Consider the following 23803-nt stretch of genomic DNA (forward strand, 5'->3'; position numbering starts at 1 on the left):
GAAAAAAATGCTGGATCAAAGAGGAAAAGACAATGCCAGGTTTCAAGGCTTCAAAAGATAGGGCCACGCTCTTGCTTGGTGCTAATGCAGCGGGAGATTACAGATTAAAACCACTGCTTGTATACCATTCTGGAAATCCTCGTGCATTTAAGGGCATCAATAAAGCCACCCTACCTGTGCATTTCTGATCAAACCATCGCACCAAGATGTTGGTTGGTTAACAGAGAGGTGAATGAAAGTTATGAGAGGTGAATGAATGAATGAAACAGAAAGTTAACAGAGAGGTGAATGGGGGCTTGCATCTTACCCCAGGGGCTTGCATCTGGTGAGTATGGGCTTGGCAAACCCAGGGTCCTGAGCTGGATATCATCATTCTTCTCTTTCTTGATTTCTTGTTGATTTTCTTCTACTTCTAAGTCTCTCTCTCTCTCTCTCTCGGTAATGCAGGATTTTTTTTTTTTTTTTTTTGGCTGGTGCAGCATTAGCCTCAGGCTTCCTTGCACCATATGGCTAATAGTAATAATAAATAATAATAATAGTAATATGCTTGCTTGCTTGCTACAAAGAAACTATGATGAAAAGAAAAGAGAGCCACCATCCAGTCTTCTATTTATATGTTCTTTCGTAAGGTTGAGTGGCCAACCCCTTCTTAATCTCCACAGCCCGCAACCTCCGCAGCGGTGTACTTATCTGCTGAAGACCTCTATTCTCGCTGGCAATGATGCTTGAGATGTAAAGTAAAGCTAGTAAAGCTTACTGATGTTATGCCTGTCTTCTCTTTTTTTGTAATATGCATATAATTACAAAAGCATTGCATGCTTTTGTAATTATTCCTGTGCATGAGATAAAAAATTGAATGAATACAATAAATAATTCTACTTACATGTTTGTCGAACATTTCTTTTTTGATTCAATCAATTCAGCGAGCACAGTTGAGTGCTGCACAAGCATGGGGGAAATTTCGACTTATGTAGCATTCCGCTTAACACAACCGTAACCTTAACTTAACGTAGGTCGGGAAGTTCCTGTTTATCATTGACGAAACGCAATTTCTCCCTGCATTCTCATTAAACAGACGGTGCATGTTATCAGTAGTATCTGTAGAAGTCCAGAACAATATGTTGATTGACACATAGGTGAAACAATGCATTGATTGGTGCGTGAACACAAAAGACGATAACATCCTAGCATTAAGTGATTGTTTGACCTTATGGTGTATATATATATATAATTTTTTGATAATAGTTTAAGTAAATTAGGTACGTGCTGTTTAATTGTATATTATGTTAAGATATTATGGTGGTGTCCGAAAATATAAATCCGATTCTATATAAATATAAGAACGTATGTATATTAACTAGCTGCCCAAAATATACCCATGGATCAAAGCACATGCCTAATTTACTTAAAATATTATCAAAAAATTATATTAAGACGGATGTAATGTTCTGTCTAATATAGACGGCATTAATCCGATCTGGATTATATTGCATAAGATATTTATAAATTGTTCCTATTATATATATATATAAGGTATCTTTCTTTTTCTGTTATTTCCTAACGTAACCTTTAAAGTTCAGTAAGGAAATATAATGAAATATAAAGAAACTTCATTTTTTCCTCACCGAACCTTTAAGGTTAGGCTAGAAAATGACATCGCATGTCGTGCCTATGCATCAACACATGCAAACCAGTGATTTGACCGTGTGATGTTATCATCCTTCATGTTAACACACTAATCATTATATCGTTTGTCACCCCTATGTGTGTCAATCAGTATATCATTCCTTACTTCTGCTGCCTCGGACCAACAACACACACAGTCTGTTTACTGAGAATGCAGGGAAAAGCTGTGGTAGCACAAACCCATTTGTCTGGTAAGTTTGCTTTGGGACTTCCTGATTGAATGTGGAACTTCTTCCTTTCCAGATATATCCAGGAAGCACAGCTGTTAAGGCTAACTTCGCTGCTGCATAGGTTGCCGCATAACTCAAGTGTCTTCTGGTCACAGGGGATCTGTTGCCTTCCTTCTCTTCTTTTCCATTTTTTCCTGGAAGGCTTTCATCAAATATCCTGGTGTCTGTTTTAATCTTGGCAATCTCTGTGTAATGACACAGTCTCTTTGCTGAGTGCAAGGAGTTTTTGATTGAGGGTGTCAAGGAATTCTTCAATTCTCTGATTATAGAATTCATGTGTGCTGTGAGTGTTGTCTTTCTTGAGCATAATCTTTACTTTTCTGATCATATTTCTGTTATCCCATTGTTATTCAGTCAGTTGGCCTATCTTCACTTTTTTCTCTCCAATCTTCTTCTTTAGCCATCTTTCACAGGCTTGTAGGTCCTTGTCTTTGCATTTTGTTTTCTGTTGGTCTCCGAATTCTATTCCGATTATTCTGATGGCTGCTCAAGCAGCACAGTAAATGGATGGGTGTCTAGTGTTATTTCGTTTTTGAGGCAATCCAGTATTATTCTCCGATTGAAGTTATTTGTGTCTTTTCACAGGAATCTGTTGTGTCTGATTTACTATGGTGTGGATCTTTCTTGTCCATTCTTATGAATTTTGCTGGGGCTTTCTTGCACTCATCCTCTATTCTGGATATTTTGCAATCTTGTCTGCATGCACTTCGGCTGCTCATGGTTGTAGTTTCTTGTATTTGCTCCCCCCCCCCACATTCTTGTTCTGTTGTGTTCGTATCCGTTGTTATTTGTAGCTGTTCGCTCACATACTTCTTGATTTTTTCCAACATTGCAGGACCTATCAGGTTTTTCTTGATGATGGTCTGTTTCTGGTCTTCTATTTGCTGTTTGGTGACCTGAACAATCAGGAATTGTTCCAACCGTGTGGTGTGGAATTTTGTCCTATACATTTTCATGTCAATCTCTAGAATCAATACTTCATAGGATGCTTGCATGATTGATGTATTCATTTCCGTGCTCCACGGTGCCTCTGTAGCCAGGTGGGAAGGAGCAGCAGTGCGTACCACATGCTTCTTGATTAGACCGGGGTTCGAGCCCGTCACCACCAAATACGGAGGATGCGGAAAGGTCAGGGAATGACCACTGCATATCCCGGAGAAATATGGCATTAGTTGCTAATGCTCTTAAATAATAAACAAACAATCCATGCTTCATGGGTTGCCTCCTTCCTTCCTTCCTGGGCGGTCACTTGTGGATTTGTACAGAAAGCACTTTCAGATGGTTCGGCTTGGTGGCCTTGACCTTCAATTGTGGAGCCATATGAAAGGTAGTGTCACTTGCTCCACTTTTGTCCACAGGAGAGTGTCTGCGACTTTTCGAACTGACCCCTCTGCCTAAGGCTTGAACGCGAGTTACTTTATTCCTGTATCACACTTGATTCAGCATATTCTCTTTTTCTACTTCTCATCTTCATCCAGCTATGGATGTGGACCTGTTTTAGCTTTGGCATGCAGTGGTGGGTGGTAGTTATGGGAATGACACGAGATGGCTCCATTCTTTGCCTCAGCTGTCACTTCATCCGTTGGGAAAGCAGGTCCGATGAAGCGGCATTTGTGTTTTTTTCCCCCTGGCCTGCAACTTTTTTTTTTTAATTTGTGGTGGGATTCAATCCCATGTTCATTATATTTGCGGTCTATTGTCATACCTACTGGACCAATCCCCCCCCCCCTCTCACATTTCTTCTTCTTATTTTTATTATTCCTTAATTTATTCAAGCCATCTGCTTCCACAACACCAGATCATAGATAGTTCAAACAATTAATTACTCTGGATGAAAGCAAATTTTCACACATCTATCCCATTGCCATCCATTTTTCAGTTTGATTTTGCCTTTTGTGTGTGCAGTTGAGGAAGCATTAGACTACTGTCATCATTGAGTTTACTTAATCCATTTAAAGCCTTCGGTTTTCTGAATTCAATTCTTTTTAAGTAAAACTTCTTGACTAATCTGGTTGTTCTTCTGTTCACCCATTCCAAAATATCCACATTTTTCTTAAAATGGGGCTCCCAGACTTTTATGTAGTGTTCAAGGTGTTGCCTGACAATTACCCCTGGATCTCTTTCGTTCTCTCCTACCTTTGGCATGGTATTAGTAATCCCTGAATATTGCAACTAATTGTTATGTTATTTTGTTACCTTGCAGTTACTAATTTTAAAACGGAATTGCCACATATCTATCCATCTCCCAAATTTATCTTGTCTTGAAGCTATAGTAGTGTGCTGTGATTCCTGTCATTCACTACCCTGTTGAGCTTTTATCTTCTCCAAACTGAGACGTTAAGCTTGAAATGCCTTCATCTGTATCATTAATAAGTACTTAAATTTAAGGGGCCCTGTAAGCTTACGGGCTGCACGAATAATGTTACTCCAAGAAGAGCAGTGCCCATTTTTACCACCCTCTGTTTTTTATGCAACTTAAGTATCCCCTTAAGTACCTGATTTAATACTAGTTTGTACTTGCTGTAGGATTCCCTCTCTTCTTCTAATTTTTAATCACCCAAAGCATTTTTCTTCTATGCATCTAATGTTTTCAGTTTATCATTTATTTAATTATTAAAAACTTATTGGAGTCTGTGATTACTTCCCTGAATGCCTACCATTTAGAATTTACTATTGGTAACAATATTAAAGATTGATCTTACTAACTGCATTATCACTTGTGGGTATTTAAAAACTAAGACCACTGTAATTACCTTGACAAAAGCCTCCCTTATCCGTGACAGTAGTTATATCATTTAAGTATATTCCAGATCAGTGTATAAGGCAATTCATAAAGGCTGATACACTTTCCTGTGTTTATTGTGAAGTAACCAGTGAGCCTAAGATCATGTGATATGCACTCATCTTTAGAAAAACCATCAAAGTTTCATACTTTGAACTTATACATTTCAGAGTGATCATCCCATATCACATGTTACACATCAAATTTGATAATTGAATACCTTGCATAATTTCTGTTGAATGTCCCCATTTGTGGCCACTACCACTGTAATGATCCATCATCTTAATTACTGAAGATCAAGTTGCGGAGGGGGACAGTCAATAGACTATGCCATTTGTTGCAGAGTTGCTATTTTTGTGACAAGCTCATTCCTGATAGCAAAAGAGGGAAGTATTTTCCCACATAAAATTGAGTCGAACTTTGAGAGTTTTTCTAATGATGCATTTTTATTACACAATTATAGGTTAGTGCTTCACAATAAATGTAAAGATGTATTGTTTTTTTGCACTGTCTTGTATTATGATCACTGCCACCTAGTCATTCATTTCTGGATATTCTTAATTCATTATGAGTGAGCTGCTGCTGCTGTGTGAGTGACCAACACAAGTTCCAATATGTGGAAAATTAAAATCGCCTGTTTTAAGACTGACTGTTATACTGCTCACTCTTTACATTTGTTCATTTCTCCTTTATTCCTTCAAGGAGTATAAACCCTGTTCTTTATGTCCTCATATAAGTCCATCAAAATGCTGAATTCATATTTAATCTCCTTTATGATCTCTACAACACATACACCACCCCCTTCAGCTGTGTCATATCTGGCTATCAGTAGTTTGCCACACGACAGTCACTTCTGCTACTATTGTACTCTAATAAACAGCCTGTTCCTCCTCTATCCCCTAATCCAGTCCAGACACATGCTATAACCAGTCAGCTTCTATTCACTTTCAAGTCACAGAACCAACTTTTCCTCTTTCTCATTTATTTTCTGTATTTTGCTCTTCTGGAATAAGCTTCCTTTGTGTGTATTTCTTGAAAGGTACAATATGCAGTCAGGTCTGTTGTCATCAATAGGTGTCTTGGCCTTCTCCCAACGCATGGTACTAAGTACTTTCTGTGACTTCTGTTACCTTTGTTTTTGTGGTTTTCAAAAACAAGTCCAAATTTCTTTTTTTATAGTTGAATAGAATTTCCTCTGTTTTTTTTTTTTTTTTTTCTTAATCCTGCTTTGAGTATACCAGTGCTCCCCTGTTACTAATCAATACTTATTAAAGAATACTTATTAAATTAAATAGAACGTTATTTATTTTTATTGATTTTCTTATAAATACAAAATATAAATTTGAAACTATTAATCCATTCATTTAAAAGTACGCACGCACACAAAGTCATGGATGTCGAGGAGAAGGAGGTACAAGATGATTCGGTCTTGGAACTCTTTGCTGAGGAGGAAATGGACATGGGACAGCATCCATACTTCTCCAGAAAAGATAAATCCAGGACTGACAAAAGTAAGCCCTCAGCACCTCGGAAGCCGCCTGATGGACCCACCAAGTGATGCATCTTGGGTTTTAATAGGCCCACAACAATAAAATATACCTTAAATTGCTCCCCTGGATAAAAAGAACATTATAAAAACAGCAAAATGACTGGCAAAGACCAAAACTTTACACATGGGAAACAGCAACCCCAGAGCAAGGTATCAACTCTGTGGTACTACACTGACAGTGGTAGAGAATGAAAGGGACCTGGGGTTGGTTGTGCAGGCAGATATGAAGTTCTCTGAGCAGTGCAGACGGGCTGCAAGAGTAGCTCATGGTGTATTGTCAATGATATATAGGAATTTTTCTAGCAGGGATAAGGAGGTGATTATTCCCTTGTATAAGGCAATGGTCAGGCCACACCTAGAGTACTGTATACAAGTCTGGAGGCCTAATTTCAAGAAGGATGTAGAGCTGCTGGAACGAGTACAGAGAAGGGCAACAAGATTGGTGAATGGAACAAAGGGGTGCTCTTACGAAGAAAGGCTTAAGTTTTGCAAATTACAGTGTCTGGAGACTAGGCACCTGCGAGGTGATCTGATAGAGGTGTATAAGGCCTTGAATGTTTTGAGCATGCTCAATGCTGATGGGATTCTTCCTCTCGCTCAGAATAATCACCTGAGAGGGCATAAATTCAAATTGAGGAAAGACAGATGTAGGATAGACGTGCGGAAATTTGCCTTTAGCCAGCGGGTGGTTGGTTGGTGGAACAGACTTCCATCCCTTGTTGTGGAAGTTGATAGCCTAAATAAGTTTAAGGCTCAGCTGGACAGGTATTTTGAACGAACAGAGGGGTGAAGTGGAAGTGGGTTTTTTTTTTTTTTTTTTTTGGCTGATGCTGCATAAGCTTGCTTTCTTGCATCAAATGTCTCTACTAATGCTAATGCTAACTTAAGGGAAAAAACTGAAAAATCAAAAAATATTGATTGCGATCCTGACTTGAAGGACCTGCCTAATTTTGGGATAGAGGTGCTAAGCAATGAAGAAATTACAAACGAAGACCTAGAATCTTGCACTTTAGTGTAAAACAGGCTAGAAAAGGCAAAAACCAAATAGAAAGGCCAAGTAGAAAATACAGATCAAAAGGAGAATGATAATTTAGAGCCACAGGTAACAAAAGCAGAGGTGGAGAGGCAATTTCAGCTTATAAATCAAACAGAGTATCCCATAAGACAAATTAAAGAAATGAAACTGTTCCTAGAAGAGTTTCTTTAAAAAACAAACCAATAGGATTACATCTGCAACAAAGATTGCAGATAGTGAACTGCTGGTCTGTTTTGGAACATAGAATGGTTGAACTTAATACAGAAAACAAAGTATTGAAAGGAAAAGTAGAAACAGTGACTGAAGAGAATAATAATTATAAATAAATAAAGACTTTGACTTGCACCCAAGTAGCAAGGGCCACCAAAGCAGATTCATCACAAACTAAACAAACAAACAAACAATAAGACTAAAGAAATACCAAAGGCAAAAGAAACAAACATAATCATTATGAAGGCTAAGTCTGACTCTACATACAAATCCAGCGAGGCAGTCAGGGATACTGTCATGACAAAATTAAAACCTCATTTGAAAGAAATAATAGTGAATAACATGAGAAAAATAAAAGATAATGGAGTTTTAATTGAAGTAACAAATAAAGAGGATGCTAAAAAGATTGAAACCAACCTAGAATTAGTAAAACTGGAACTGCAAACAGAAAAGCCAAGGGGCAGGAACCCCAACATCATTATATTTGACATCCCTGAGACAACTCTGGAAAGAGATCTTATGTTCGATTTCTACAACAAAATCTTAATTAATATAATGGCGCCTCCGTAGCCAGTTGGGCAGGAGCAGCAGTGCGTAGCACACGCTTCTTGATTAGACCGAGGTTGGAGCCCATGACCACCAAATACTGAAGATGCAGAAAGGTCAGGGAATGACCACCGTATATCCCCAGAGCAATATGCCCTTAGTTGCTAATGCTCCTAAAAAATACCAAACAACAACAACTGTATCAATATAATGGAACGGGACAAGTGTGCCAAAGAATTTCTTCTAAAAAGAAGGACAAAAAACAAAATAAATGGGCGATTCAATGTCATTGTGGAAGTGACACCCAGAATTTGGAAAAACCGATTAGGATAGCAAAGAGTCTATGCTGGCTGGACCAACCATAAATTCAGGGAATTCTTTCCTGTATAGAAGCACTTTAATTGTCATAAATATGGCCATACTGCCAGAGACTGTAGTTAGAATTCCCCTGTCTGTGGCCACTGGCCACGATTACAAGAACTGCCAAAATAAAATCAGCAGCCAAAATGTGCTACTTGTAAAGTAGCACGGTTTTGGGACTATGCACATAGTATCAGGGATGATAAATGCCCCTGTTATAAAAAAAATGGTAAAACTTATACAATCTAGGACCAACTATGGGCCAGATTGAAAACATAAATGAGACTAGGGCTCTAAATCTTGTCTAATTGAATGCTCAAAAAGCAAGAGCTGTTGTAGATCAGATCAGATCAAACTCAAACTGGAAGAAAATAATATGGATATCTTGGTACTCCCAGAGCCCTACACATATATGGGGCACCTCCGTAGCCTGGTGGGCAGGAGCAGCAGTGCGTAGCACACACCTCTTGATTAGACCGGGGTTCGAGCCCGTGACCACTAAATACAGAGGATGTGGAAAGGTCAGGGAATGACCACCGCATATCCCCGGAGCAATATGGCCTTAGTTGGCCAAAATAACACCCAAAGACATCCTCCTTGGCTAGATCATGTCCTGTTCCCGAAATGTCTGTTAACATTTTACACTTTGCACATTTTTTGAGACTGTGATAGAGAATCTGCCTACTTTGTTTCTCTTCCTAGCCACAGCACTCCTGCTCCTCTCTGATCTTTGTTTCACAGCTCTAGTTTAGGTCATGATTTCCATTTAAATACAGTTTAATTAACAATTAAATTTAATAAGATTAATAAATTTTATTGATTAATTGATAAAACTATACTAAGCTAACAGATTCCTAATCAGTGCTACATATTACTCTATCTAGTTTTATGTTATAACTTATGCTATCAGTTCGAGATATACTTACGCTATTTCGTATTGATCTATACAATGGCGTCAAGTTCCACAATATAGGTGCCAACACTGGTATGAGTGGTCATTCGTAAATTACAAAAATCACTAGTTAAATTTTTAAAAATATGCTAACGAACGCTGCTAAGCTTATTTAATACCTTTGTAGAACACAATGTAGTATGTTAATTTAATAAGAATACAGTAATAACAAAACTAATTATTTGTGTCAGCAGCCGAAAATCCACTGACTCCACTTTGTCTCATTTGTGAAGCCAGTGTTTGTCATTATTGACTGCTCATTTTTTTACTGTTTTAAATTTTAAAATTGAAAAAAAAAAAAAAAAAAAAGTCAGTGAACAGAAATATCAATGAAACAAACTTCATATCTTGTCAAGGTAAAGTGCAATATTTACTGTAACATTTATCTAATTATGAGAAGTTTAAGGTGTTTAAACCTGTTAGCAATTTCATTGGGTTTCTAACTTTTTTAGTGTTTTACTTACCAGCTGAACGTTTTTTTCAGTGCTCTACCGCTATCCCTATTTTTCTCATAAGCCCTGTTGTTTTTAATGCATGAAATACCATGATGTGAAGATTTTTAGGAACACATGTACCACGTTATAGCAAAATTGACTGTAGTTATTATCTACCCTGTTTTTCTAATGTGATAGCAAAATTCGATAAGGAATAGTAATGGATGTTTTAGCTTTTGTATAACAGAGAATGCATTAGTTTTTTTCCACTACTGTATATATTCTTGTATATCTGTTGTTTTGAATGGACACTTTTTTTTTTTTTTTTTTGAATTTATTAGGAACTGGAAGAAAAACGGAAATCACTGCTGCGAACAATAATTCAAACTGATCATGGCCAAGTTTCTCTAAGTATTATGTTAGTATGCATAATTATCTTTTGTTTACAGTGTTATGATTTTTTATATTTATGGCATATTTTCACTTAATGTAAAACACTTGGAGTAAAATGCAAGTCTTTCATCTAGTCGAGTTGAAGGTAGTAATGTAAAAATATGGTTAATACAATCAACAAATGATATGCACTGTATTTAATTTGAATGATAAGGAAATTTTGTTACAAATAAAAGAACATATATGCTGCTTGAGAGTATATTGTCATTTCTGCCAACTTTGTTAAAAAGTGCTACTTTTTTTTTTTTTTTTTTGAGAATAAAAGAAATTACATATTTTAGCATTAAATTAGCTCATACACCAACCATAAGAATAAGTATTTACTGTAACTAAAATATTTACAAATTAAAATAAAATAAATATTTACAAAAACTGCTATTATATTAAATTAAATTATATACTTGTGAAAAACATTAAAACTGTGATAAAATCCTTGAGATCAAATACACTAAAATAAACCGGATTAAAAGCGATAAAAACGATAAAAATCTCTGGAGATATCAGAAGCATCGGCTTCCTTCCTCAGCAGTAACAAAACTTCCTGCAGCACATCCATATATGCTTCCGAAAGCTCCAGAGATTTTTATCGTTTTTATCGCTTTTAATCCAGTTTATTTTAATGTATTTTATCTCAAGGATTTTATCACAGTTTTAATGTTTTTCACATGTATATAATTTAATTTAATATAATAGCAGTTTTTGTAAATATTTATTTTATTTTAATTTGTGAATATATTAGAGTTACAGTAAATACTTATTCGTATGGTTGGTGTATGAATATGCCAAAATATGAATTTGCCCAACCTCAGAGGCCTTTTTCAGGATAAAGAAATTACAAACAGAATGAAGAAAACTCCTAAGACTATTCTGTCTCTTTTTACAGTTATTAAAAGCATCAGTGGTTGAATAATTTTTTAGAATCCTGAAATTAAAAATGTAAATAAACCAAATGGAACAAACAAATTTTGGCTGCCAATACCTCATGAAGGAAAGAAAAACCACAAACCATTGAATTGAACAAAAGGACATAATATTTTGAGAACTAACTTCCCAGGATGAAGTATGGCATACTAGCCCTGTCCAGCCTTATTTATTAGATCAATATCCAGCGTAATAAATAATAGCCCTGAAATGAAGTGGAAAATAAATGCTACTTTGATAATAAAGGAAATGGCTGTGGTTAGTGGCTAAAATAAACAGATGTAGAATCCTACATCTGTTTATTTTAGTATGGTATGGTTGTTAATGAACCATAATCTGAATAAAATTGTAAAAATGACTACTAATAACATACCTCTGAGCTGACAATCAGTTAATTAGGGATATTAGAATTAAAATTAGAATTGATATAGGGTAGACTCTCGATTTTCCGGGATAGATGGTAAAAAACATATCCTGGATAATCGATATCCCAGTAAATCCAAAAATACAGAAGTCCCCAACATACGTAAGAGATACGTTACAGAACTTCTTATTTCGTTGAGTTTTACTTAACTCGGGAATGACTAATAACAAATTGCTACTATATTATTATTGACAAATCTGAATTTTTTTTCAGCGCGTTACTTGTCAATCTTTCACCATTTTCATACATTCTTATTAGTTTAATTTTCTGATCCATCTCGATCACTTTAATTTTCTTGGTAGATTTACTAGCACCACTGTCACTTATTCTCCTAGTTGGCACCATGATAATGGTCAAAATGAAATTTTCTGTAAAGAACTTCAAAGGGTTAAGGTAAAAATATCACCCCGCTCGAACTCACATTTTACTAAAGCACGTTTCTGGAGTTCACCAAAAAACAATAAAAACAATTTGCACTTTCCAGTTTACTGGACTTTTCTGTTAGTGCAATTCATAATAAATGGATAGTAAACTCGATCTTATTGCATTTGCGATAATACCAATAGCTGGAATTCTGTGGGTTTTTACGTTATTATGGTGAAGTGTGTTGTGAAGTGAAGTTTTATGTTATTATGGTGAAGACTGAAGATTTCAGTGAAACTTCAGTCATGTAAAAAAAAAAACCATAAATAATTGTAAGAATCTTCTCTTCTTTCCTATTTTTTTGCTTGTTATTCCATATCTGATTTGTGCGTGCCGTGATTGTCAATATTAATTGCTTACTGTTTTATTTTATTTTATTTTTTGTTTTAAATTTTAAAATCCTAAAAAATTTTTTAAAAAAGAGTGAAAAAAAATTTAAGTAAATCCATAGTTGCATAAGTTGGGGACTTACTGTATCAAAAAATGTTCAGAAACCTGCGTAAAAAATATGCGATAGATAAAAAACTTACCACGTACTACTCGGTGTCCAATACGATGCCTCCTTTTATTTTTTTGTGATGTCAGTTTTAAATCTAATAGCTTCCCTTTATTTTTAATGATGTTGCATATGGTTTGGTCAACAACATTATAATGGTTCTTTAAAGATTTAACGGATGCGTCAATTTAAAAAAAAAAAAAATTGAATAAATTCAAGTTTTTGTTCAAATGGAAAGTGCAGTTCATTTGCCTTTACCCATCATTTTCACGATTTGATTTCTAATAATATATATATACTATAAAAAAAATTTCGACATCCCTGACATAAATAACGAAACAAAATTTGTCTTTTTGTAGTGCAACGGAACAACAATCGACACAGTGCACTAAAACAAACTAAACATTTGGGGCTTATTTATTTATTTATTTTTTTTTGAGTGTCAGGTGTGAAGACAGCGGGGGTTGCAAGATAATAGGTACATTATCTCCCAATGATGACTTATAACATCACTTATTTATGACTTGCAAAACATCTGTTTATATCTATTCTAGTTATTACTTGAATTTTGATTTCTAGTTGATTTTTTTTTTTTAATTTGTTGTCTTGAAATATCCCGGTGAATCGAGAGTCTGCTATACAATATCTCAAGGATTTGTATGAAAAAAAATGGAAATAACTGATTTTTAGTTTTGGCCTTAATATCATTCACAATATATTTATTACTCTATTATTAATTCATAATTGGGAATAGCCTAGTTCAGTTCCTGTAGTCAATTGTACTAAGTTCTCTGTACTATATTTTTATGGTGTATGTCACTTTATTGGTTAATATTTTCTACTTTCTTTACCCTTTGCTGTATTAGATAGTGTGAATCAGAGCTGTAATACTCAGAGCTTTCTACTTTCTTTACCCTTTGCTGTATATATTAAAATGGTTAACATTAAATATATGAAAAGTATGCATATATATATATATATATGCATACGTTTTATTTTTCTAAGGAAAATTAAATAAAATTTAAAAAACCAAAATATAAATTTTTTGCACAGTGTAAAATATGTCACCCTTTGGTTAAAAAAAAAAGTCTGTTTCTTAATTGCAGAACATTGATTATATTCACCATGTGTGCTGACCAGTTCTCTTTTGGATTGACCATGGCTATTAATAATGTAGGTGGTGTGTAGTTATGTATATTGCAGTGGAAGGTGACTACAAAAGGAAGCATAATTGCTTCTCTACCCACAACTAAAGAGTGCGGTAATCGTGCACCCTCATTCCTCCATAAATATTCAGAGACGCCTCCAGCTGGGCAGGAGCAACAGTGCATAGCACAAGCTTCTTGATTAGAGCGGGGTTTGAGCCTGTGACCACCAAATATGAAGGATGCAGAAAGGTCAGGGAATGACCACCACTTATCTCCCCCCCCCCCCCCCGGAGCAATATGGCCTTAGTTGCTAATGCACATAAAAACCAAATAACAAACAAATATGCAGGCATGGGTTGTGCCAATGTGCACATTGTGAGAGAAGTGGGCTATCTGGGCATATGGATATTCTCAATTTTACTCCTACTCTCAATTTTATTTTCCCACTGCTTATATCACACCAAACTGACTCAAATTGCACTAGTCACCCAAGTCAGATAATTGCACTGCCTTATATTTAATATTCTTCTTAACTAACTAACCTGTGTGATGCCGTCTTCGCTATTCCTGCAATATCTGCATTCGACAACTTAATCAGTACTTCGAATTTATTTACAATGCTCCCAGTATTAGTGTACATTCAAATATACATACATGCGTTCTTACTATTAGCTACCCTAATGCAGCCCATGTATTTATTTGTTCCATGATGACCCACAGCAGGGCCTGAAATCCCAGACATCTTGCTTTCCAGGATAGCAGCAGTGCAAGAACCACTTTCACCTCTGCCTGCAGCTGTAGTTAAACTATTAGTATTTGTATCCCTCCCAAGCTAGCAGTTTTCCAACCCACAATAGCATCAGCAAACAGTCTTGCACCCCTTCTATTCAAGTGTACCCCATCCCTGTAAAAACATTCTCTTTTGTTAACAAGTACTGACCATACAGAGAAATTCTACCCCCACAAGCCTTGCACATTCTCTCCAGGGGCAAATTGATTGATGAGGCTCTCAACATATGCTCCCTCCTATCATGTCTGAGCAGAATTGGAGACACTTCAAATTTAATCTTAACTCTCAACTTTTTTGCAAAAGAAAGAAAGAAAATTAATTTCCTTAAAGTCAACATTGTCAAATGAATATCTACTTTCAGTTGTGAAGTGTGGGATTTTTGTTTTCACAACGGTGATGATAATGGGATCAGAACATTTTTTAAACTCTTTTTGACCAACTGATGTTGAAAAATGTAATGTAAGGGCCAAATGGAAAATGCTCAGAGAAGTAATATTAGATGCTAATAAATATTTCATACCAACTAAGAGATATTATTAATGTCTGAGTATTGATAAACTTATTGGCACGTGATGACTAATCCCTAAAGAAATGCACAAAAGTGGTAAATTTAAAATGAATTTATTTTATAACATAATTTACATTAAAATCCTTGAATGTAGTCGCTTTCAAACCCATAGTTTGGGTGAATTTTTTTTTTTTTTTTTTGAATGCTGTTTAATTTTCTGCTGAAATCAGTTGTCTGATGCATTGGGTAACAACTGCACTCAGTACTTGTAAAGGTAGAAATACTTGCTCTTGCAACAGTTCCTTGAGCTTGAGATATAGGTCATAATTTCAAAGATTTAAATGTAGACTATAAGTGAGGTGCTTTCCACTTCTAATCATTGTAAGGTTGTACTTGCTGTGTGATATGAGGCCTTCCATTTTCACAGATTATGACCACACCAGCTTCCAACATCAGTGGCTGCTTCTGACAAAGTTTACAGCATAATTTTAAAGAAGAAATGTTGCATAGTTGTCTCCAGTTATGGATCTTCCAGGTGGCACATGATCAGCAGAAAATAATGCCCCCGTAATTATAGGCCATGATGACCATTTGTTTCACCTTTGATTGTTGCTGACATTTAAATTGATTGATTTTGATTTGGTAGTTGTTGGCGCATCGGCTTCTGTGGCCATATTGCACCTCCCAAGGTTTTTGCAGTACTTTGATCCAAGCCCGAGGCGGGAATCGAACCCGCGACCTTTGGGTTGCCGGGCAGGTACTTTACCCACTCGGCTAGCCCGGTCGGCTGCTGACATTTAGAGGGGCATGTCAAAGATGGATGCTCCTACTGAGCTGATTGTGACTTGAATTCAGATTCGAATGGCAACAGTATATCTTAAAAACACTTCACATTTCTTGTTGCAAATATGCAAGTAACTGTACTGAAGTTTCTTTGCACTTGCTCATTGACTGACAGGAAATCTTGCCACCTCCATCAGGTGGCAAGATTTCATTTTTGTAACACTTCCAGGGAAAAAATGGAGTCACTGGTTAAAGAAACGATGCAGAATCACTTAGACAAGACTGCAGTAATAGTTCAGACACAGCATGGATTTGTTAAGGGGAAGTCTTCTCTGACCAATTTGACTGGATACTACGATGTGGTCACAAAGGAACTGGATACAAAAAGTAAAGATGATATCATATACTTGGATTTCAGGAAAGCTTTTGATACTATTACACATGGAAGACTGCTGTACAAATTGGAGTGGTATGGCATTAAGCAAAAGTTGCTGCAATGGACAAAGAAATGGTTCAGTGGGAGATGGCAGAGAGTGGTAATAAATGGACACTGCTCTACATGGACTAATGTTATTAGTAGTAGTAGTGGCATGTGATGCAAGAAAGCAAGTGTATGATCTTATGCAGCATCAAAATCACACCATTCCCTCCAAATGCCTGTCCAGTTCCTCCTTAAATTTATTCAACCTATCAACTTCCACAACGACAGTTGGAAGTTTATTCCAGCAATTAACCACCCACTGGCTAAAGGCAAATTTCCGCACATCTATTCTACATCTGGCCTTTCTTAATTTGAATTTATGCCATCTTAGGTTCGTAATCTGAACAAGTGGAAGGATCCCATCAGAATTCAGCGTGCTGAACCCATTCAAGGGCTTATAAACCTCAATCAGATCACCGCGCAGGTGCCTAGTCTCCAGCCACTGCAATTTGCAGAACTTAAGCCTCTCTTGGTAAGAGGATCCCTTCATTCCCCTCACCAATCTTGTTGCCCTTCTCTGTACACGCTCAAGTAAATCTACATCCTTCCTAAAATGAGGCCTCCAGACCTGTACGCAGTACTCAAGGCGTGGCCTGACCTTTGCCTTATACAGAGGGACAATTACCTCCTTCTCCCTGCTAGCAAAATTCCTATATATCATTGACAAAACCCCATGACCTGCCCTGGCAGCCTGTCTGCATTGCTCAGAAAACTTCATATCTGACTGCACAATTACTCCCAAGTCTTTTTCATTTTCTACCACCTTAAGTGTAGTACCACACAGTTGGTACGTTTCTCTGGGGTTACTTCTACCCATATGCAGTACTTTGCATTTGTCAAGGTTAAACTTCAGTTGCCACTTCTTAGCCATCTGCCAGGCGCCTACGTAGCCAGGTGGGAAGGAGCAGCAGTGCATAGCACACGCTTCTTGATTAGACCGGGGTTCGAGTCCGTCACCACCAAATACGGAGGATGCGGAAAGGTCAGGGAATGACCACTGCATATTCCCGGAGCAATATGGCCTTAGCTGCTAATGCTCCTAAAAAAAACCAAATAACAATAACAATCTTAGCCATCTGCCCAAATTTTCTAGATCCTGTTGCAGTAACACGTTGCCATTGCTGTCATTAACAACCCTGCCAACCTTTGTATCATCTGCAAACTTCGACATTAAGCCTGATATACCTTCATCAATTTCATTGATAAATATACAAAACAACAGTGGACTGAAAACTGAACCTGTGGGACTCCACTAATAGCATTAGCCCACGAAGAGCAGCACCCATTGATTACCACCCTCTGTCTTCTCCCACTTAACCATCCTTTTATCCAATGTAGCAACTTACCCTTAATACCATTCTGCTCCAATTTGTACAATAGTTTTCTATGCGCAACAGTGTCAAAAGCTTTCCTGAAATCCAAATATATGATATCAAAATTATTTTTTGCATCCAGTTCCTTTGTAACCACATCATAATATCTTATCAGATTTGTCAGACTAGACTTTTCCTTAACAAACCCATGCTGTTTCTGAATTATTACTACTGTCTTGTCTAGATGATCCTGCAATACATCTTTAACCAGTGACTCCATTATTTTACCTGGAACAGAAGTTAAACTAACTGGTCTGTAATTACTCGTGTCACCCTTTGGTTGCCCTTTGTGAATTGGGGACACATTTGCACATCTCCAGTCAGTGGGAACCTCCCCTGAGTCCAAGGATGCTCTCATAATTATGGCTAGGGGTTTGCTTAGTTGCTTTCCCATCCACCCCAGGTGCTTTTCTTATGTTTAACTTCAACAATTTCTCCTCCACTTTGCTTTTAGTTATTACAAAATCATTAAGTATCCTGCTACAATTTGATAACCTTCTGCCATTTTCAAACCTTAATAATTTCTCATGTGTGAATGTAGATGCAAAATACTCATTCAGTTTGTTTGCTATCTGAGCAGGATCATCAACAGTCAAACCATCGATGTGAAGTGGGCCAATCAGATTCATCCCCTTCCTTTTAGAGTTTATATAAGTAAAGAAATCCTTGCTGTGTTTCTTAGCATCTTTTGCCAAGGGTTTCTCGTAATCTGCCTTTGCCTGCCTAACCTCCTTTGTGACCTGATTACAGATTAGCTTATATCTGCCATAGGCTTCTGAGTCGCTTGATAATTTATATGCATCCTATGCATTTTTCTTCTCTGTTATGAGTCTCATTAGTTCATTTGATAACCATTTAGGCCTAAACCTTGAACAAGTTTTAAGTGGAGTTCCCAGGGTTTGGTGCTGGGCCCATTGTTGTTTTGTGTGTTTATTAATGATATCAATGAAAGCTTAATGTCCAAGTTTGCAGATGATACAGAAATTGGCAGGGTTGTTAATGATAGTAAAGATAGTATGCTATTGCAACCGGATTTGGAAAAGTAAGGTAGAATTGCTGAGAAGTGGCAAATGAAGTTTAATATTGACAAATGCAAAGTACTGCATATGGGTAGCAGTAACCCAAGAGAAATGTACCCACTGTGTGGTACACTCAGGGAGGTGGAAAATGATAAAGACCTGGGGGTAATTGTGCAGTCGGATATGAAGTTCTCTGTGCAGTGCAGATGGGCTGCCAGAGTAGGTCATGGAGTTTTATGAATGATTTTTAGGAATTTTGTTAGCAGGGACAAGGAAGTGATTATACCTTTGTATAAGGCAATGGTCAGGCCACCCCTTGAGTACTGCATACAGGTCCTGAGGCCTCATTTTAGGAAAGATGTAGAGTTGCTAGAATGAGTACAGAGAAGGGAAACAAGATTTTTGAAAATCAACAAGGGGATTCTCTTACCAGGAGAGGCTCAAATTCTGCAAGTTGCAGCACTCACAGTGTATATAAATATAAAAATTTACATATACATATCAAAAATATGTGAATAAAAATATATACAAATGTTGTCATATAACACCCAGTCCTTGTGTTGTTATCAAGAACAACCACCAGAATTGCACAAAAAGACAACAATATAAAACATCTGTGTTGGATTTAGAATTCGTGTTAGCATTAGTAGAGGCATATGATCCAAGGAAGCAAGCATATATATATTATTTTTAATTTATATAGCATCAGCAAAAAAAAAAAAAAAAAAACCCTTTGTGTTTCACCCATCCATTCACTTCAAAAGTTTGTCTGGTTAACCCTTGAATTTATTTAAGCTGTCAATTTCCACAATGACAGATGGGAGTTTGTTCCAGCAATCAACCATCTGCGATCTATTCTACTATTGTCTTTCCTTAATTTGAATTTATAATGTACGATCACTCATCGGTGAAGACAGGATATTAGAGCTGGAAAAGGAATTAGAAAATGTGAATTGGAATATCATCGGTTTGGCTGAAACAAGAAGAAGAAATGAATCACTTATAAGTTTATCAAGTGGAAATCTGCTGTACACCAATGGAAACAGTGAAAGGAGTGAAGGTGGAGTTGGGTTTCTGGTCCATAAAGATTTTAAAAACAACATTTTGGAATTCAAAAGTACATCACCAAGGGTGTCAAGACTAATACTCAAGATTTCTAAGAGGTACAAGCTAAAGATTATAATGATTTATGCACCAACATCGAGCCATGATGATGAAGAGGTTGAAGAAATGTACACTGAAATTGAGAGTCTTCTAGATGAGCAGAAAACCCACTACACTATTATTATGGGGGACTTCAATGCTAAGGTTGGAAAAAGGCAAAACAGCGCAGAAAGAGGAACTATAGGAAATTTTGGAATTGGTGAAAGAAATAAAAGAGGTGAAAGACTTGTGGAATTTGCAGAATCTCAAGGAATGGCAGTAATGAACACCTTTTTCAAGAAAAGGGTGAACAGAAAGTGGACATGGAAGAGTCCAAGTGGATTAACAACTAATGAAATCGACTTCATCCTCACTAACAGAAGATATATTGTGAATGATGTTACCGTCCTGAATAAGGTAAATGTTGGAAGTGATCACAGAATGGTAAGATGTACACTTGATATAGATGTAGGAAAGGAAAGGAAAAAACTGACTCGAGTAAATAATACAAAGGTCTTTGAAATAACAGAGGAGGAGAAAAAGCAGTATGTACTGGAACTTAAGAACAAGTTTGAGCTTCTGCAGACTGCTCAGGACCAAGATATCGACGAGGAATATTACAACTTTCTGAAAGTGATAAAGCCCAAGAAACCTATAGGGAAACAGAAATCCAAAGAAGAAAAAATTAGTCAAGAAACAGTTGTCATGATGAACCAAAGACGACAAATGAAGAGCAAGAAAAACACTGACAGGGAGAAAATTGAGTATACTGAGTTATGCAAAGCCATTAGAAAGAGACTCAGAGAGGACATAAGAAGATTTAACACAAGAAAAGTAGAACAAGCATTAAGGGAAAACAAAGGATTTAAATCAGCAGCCATGAGCAGTAATACAGAAAGACAAATGATACTGAAACTGAAGAATAGCGATGGTGTACTTATAAACAGCAGAGAAGGCATAATTCAAATAGCAGAAGACTACTATAGAGAATTATACAAGGAGCGAGGGAATGATACCAGCAGTGGGGAAGATGGATTGCAAAGTAGCAACACATACGACATACCCGATATTCTTCCTGATGAGGTAGAACATGCATTGAAGAAAATGAAGAATCGGAAAGCCCCGGGGGAAGATGAAGTTACTGTAGAGTTGTTAAAATTGGGAGGAAGAGACATAACACAAAAACTGGCAAGGCTCTTCACAAAGTGCATTAGAAAAGGTGTGTGATGCCTAAGCAGTGGAATAATGCAATCATAGTTTTGCTGCATAAGAAAGGAGATAAATCAGAAATTGGAAATTATAGACCAATTAGCTTGTTATCCCATATCTACAAGTTGTTCACAAGGGTCATTACTAACAGATTAGAAAGAATACTTGATGAGAATCAATCGAATGAGCAAGCTGGCTTTAGGACAGGATTCTCAACTATGGATCACCTTCACGTAATATCACAGCTAATGGAGAAAGCAAATGAATATAAAACACCATTATGCCTGGCATTTGTGGATTATGAAAAGGCTTTTGACTCCATACAGCATAAGGCAATGTTTCGGGCACTGGAAAGACAAGGCATAGATACTCCATATATTATGATTTTGAAGAAAATATATGAGAGTGCTACATCCTTTATTAGACTAGACAAAGACAGTAGCAAATTTAAAATCGAGAAAGGAGTTCGACAAGGAGACACAATGTCTCCGAAGCTGTTTACTGCTGCCCTTGAGGAAGCTTTCAGAAGATTAGACTGGTCACAGAAAGGAGTCAATATGAAAGGAGAGTACCTAAACCATTTACGATTTGCAGATGACATTGTGATCATAAGCCATGATCCCAGAGAATTAGAGGAAAATCTTAATCAGTTATTCACAGTTAGTAAGGATTTTGGACTAAAGATGAATATGGCTAAAACAAAAGTAATGCTGAACAAGTATGCCACGGAAAGGGAAATAATGATTGAAGGAGCTGTAATTGAAAAGGTGGAGTCATATACTTATCTGGGACAAGTTATTAGCTGTAATAATGATAAATGGCTGGAACTCAAGAGAAGAATAAATTTTGGATGGATAGCATTCAGGAAATATAGTCACATACTGAAGAGCAATATCCCAGTTTGTCTGAAACGTAAAATAATGAATCAATGTATACTCCCCACCATGACTTATGGAAGTGAAACTTGGGCACTCACCAAAAGAATGGAAGAGAAGCTAAGAACTACACAGCGAAGAATGGAATGAATTATATTGGGAATCAGACTGTTAGATAAGAAGAGAAACACATGGATTAGGCAGCAAACTCAAGTAAAGGACATTCTTATAAAAACTAAAGAACTAAAATGGTCTTGGGCAGGACACATAGCTCGAAGACACGATGACAGATGGACTAAGAAAATAACAGAATGGTACCCAAGAGGAGCTAGAAGAAAACCTGGAAGACAAAGACGGAGATGGATAGATGAAATTCATGAGTTTTTGAGTAGTAAATGGATGGCCAGTGCTCAAAACAGAAGGAACTGGAAAGTTGCTGGAGAGGCCTTCATCCTGCAGTGGATTGAAAATGGCTGACGATGATGATGCGTAATCTGAGCAATGAGAAGAATTCCATCAGCATTGAGTTTGCTTAAACTAATCAAAGCTTACACCTCAATCGGATCACCTTGCAGGTGCCTACTCTCCAGATGCTGCAATTTGCAGAACTTTAGCCTATCTTGTTAACAGTGACCCTGTATTCCACTCACTAATCTCGTTGCCCTTCTCTGTACTCATATTTTTATCAGTTGCAGTGAATTCATTTACTACTTTTCTTTCTTTTGTTTGTCCTTTTTCTTTGTTGTTCTTCTCTTGATTCAACCATAAACCACATGCATATTATTTGTTTTCTCCTCATATTTCTTTCATTATTTCCTTGCATGTGCTTTGCATAATAAACAGACTTTATATTTTCATATTTTTTCCTACAGTTTTGTTGGTTGTGTGTTATATGGCAGTATCCTTATCTATTTTTATTTTTATACTTTTTATATGTAATTTTTATATATGTGTATATATATATATATATATATATATACCGTATATCTTCGATTCTAAGATGCACTTTTTACCCTTATAAACGTCTCTAAAAACGGAGTGCATCTTAGAATCTTAGTCTTACAATCGCAGTTTTTTTTTTTTTTTTTTTTTTTGAATGTTCCCACACTTTGCACAGTACCACGCATTTTGGTTTTACGTGGAAACCCTGCCTCCAAGTTTGACCGTTATCATATTTTCCAATTCCATTGAAGAATAAAGTGGCGTGGGTGATTTCACGTGCTTTTGAAATGTGAAGCCACCGTTATTTCATTATAGTGGAGTTCACTCAGCAAAAACTAGGAAGTTTTGTTTGTATCTTCGAAAGTATGTAAGAAGTGGAGTTACTGTATTTCGTTAATTTTGATCCCTTATTGCACATTAAAATGTCAAAAAGATTGCACTACGAAGCCACATTGAAACGAAAAGTTATCGTGTATGCAAAAGAACATGGAAATAGAGCTGCAGGTCGACATTTTGACCTTAGTGAAGTAAATTTTCGTCATTTGAGAAATGATCAGAATTCCATATTTTCGTGCAAAGCAACAACCAAGTGCTTTACAGGGCCTAAGAAAGGAAGATTTCCACAAGTCGATGATGCTGTGATACATTTTGTAACGCAGACACGCCCATCACTCGATAAGCCATTCAATTAAAAGCCGGAGAAATTGCCAAGTCCCTTGGAATAGAGAAAATAATTTATAAAGGTAGTCGCCACTGGTGCGACAGACTCATGCGTCATAATGGATTATCGTTAAGGGGCTGAACATCTATCTCTCAAAAAATTCCTGCAGACTTTCAACAGAAGCCGATTAACTTTCAGCGACACATGATGAAATTAAGGAAAGAAAGAAACTACGAGTTTAGTCAAATTGGAAATGCTGATGAAACCCTGGCCTTCTTCGATATTCCTTGATTTTACACCATAAACGCTAAAGAAATCAAGATTATAAGCACGGGCTACAAAAAGCAGTGTATCACTGTGATGCTATGC

At 36.6% G+C, this 23803-nt stretch overlaps 1 protein-coding gene across 4 annotated transcripts in view; it reads left to right on the top strand.

Annotated features, from left to right (window-relative positions):
* The window catches only part of LOC150075060 (TATA-binding protein-associated factor 172-like), a 934682-nt gene that overhangs the window by 475739 nt on the left and 435140 nt on the right, over window positions 1-23803 (top strand). For all 4 annotated transcript variants that reach the window (XM_090388242.1, XM_090388245.1, XM_090388243.1 and 1 more), the window contains exon 20: window positions 10127-10203. In XM_090388242.1, coding sequence (XP_090244368.1) covers window positions 10127-10203 — 77 coding nt within the window. The remainder of the gene's footprint in view (window positions 1-10126; window positions 10204-23803) is intronic.

Source organism: Mastigoproctus giganteus, chromosome 14 (assembly GCF_048544385.1).
Source record: "Mastigoproctus giganteus isolate SK-2022 chromosome 14, ASM4854438v1, whole genome shotgun sequence".
Taxonomy (NCBI): Eukaryota; Metazoa; Arthropoda; class Arachnida; order Uropygi; family Thelyphonidae; genus Mastigoproctus; species Mastigoproctus giganteus.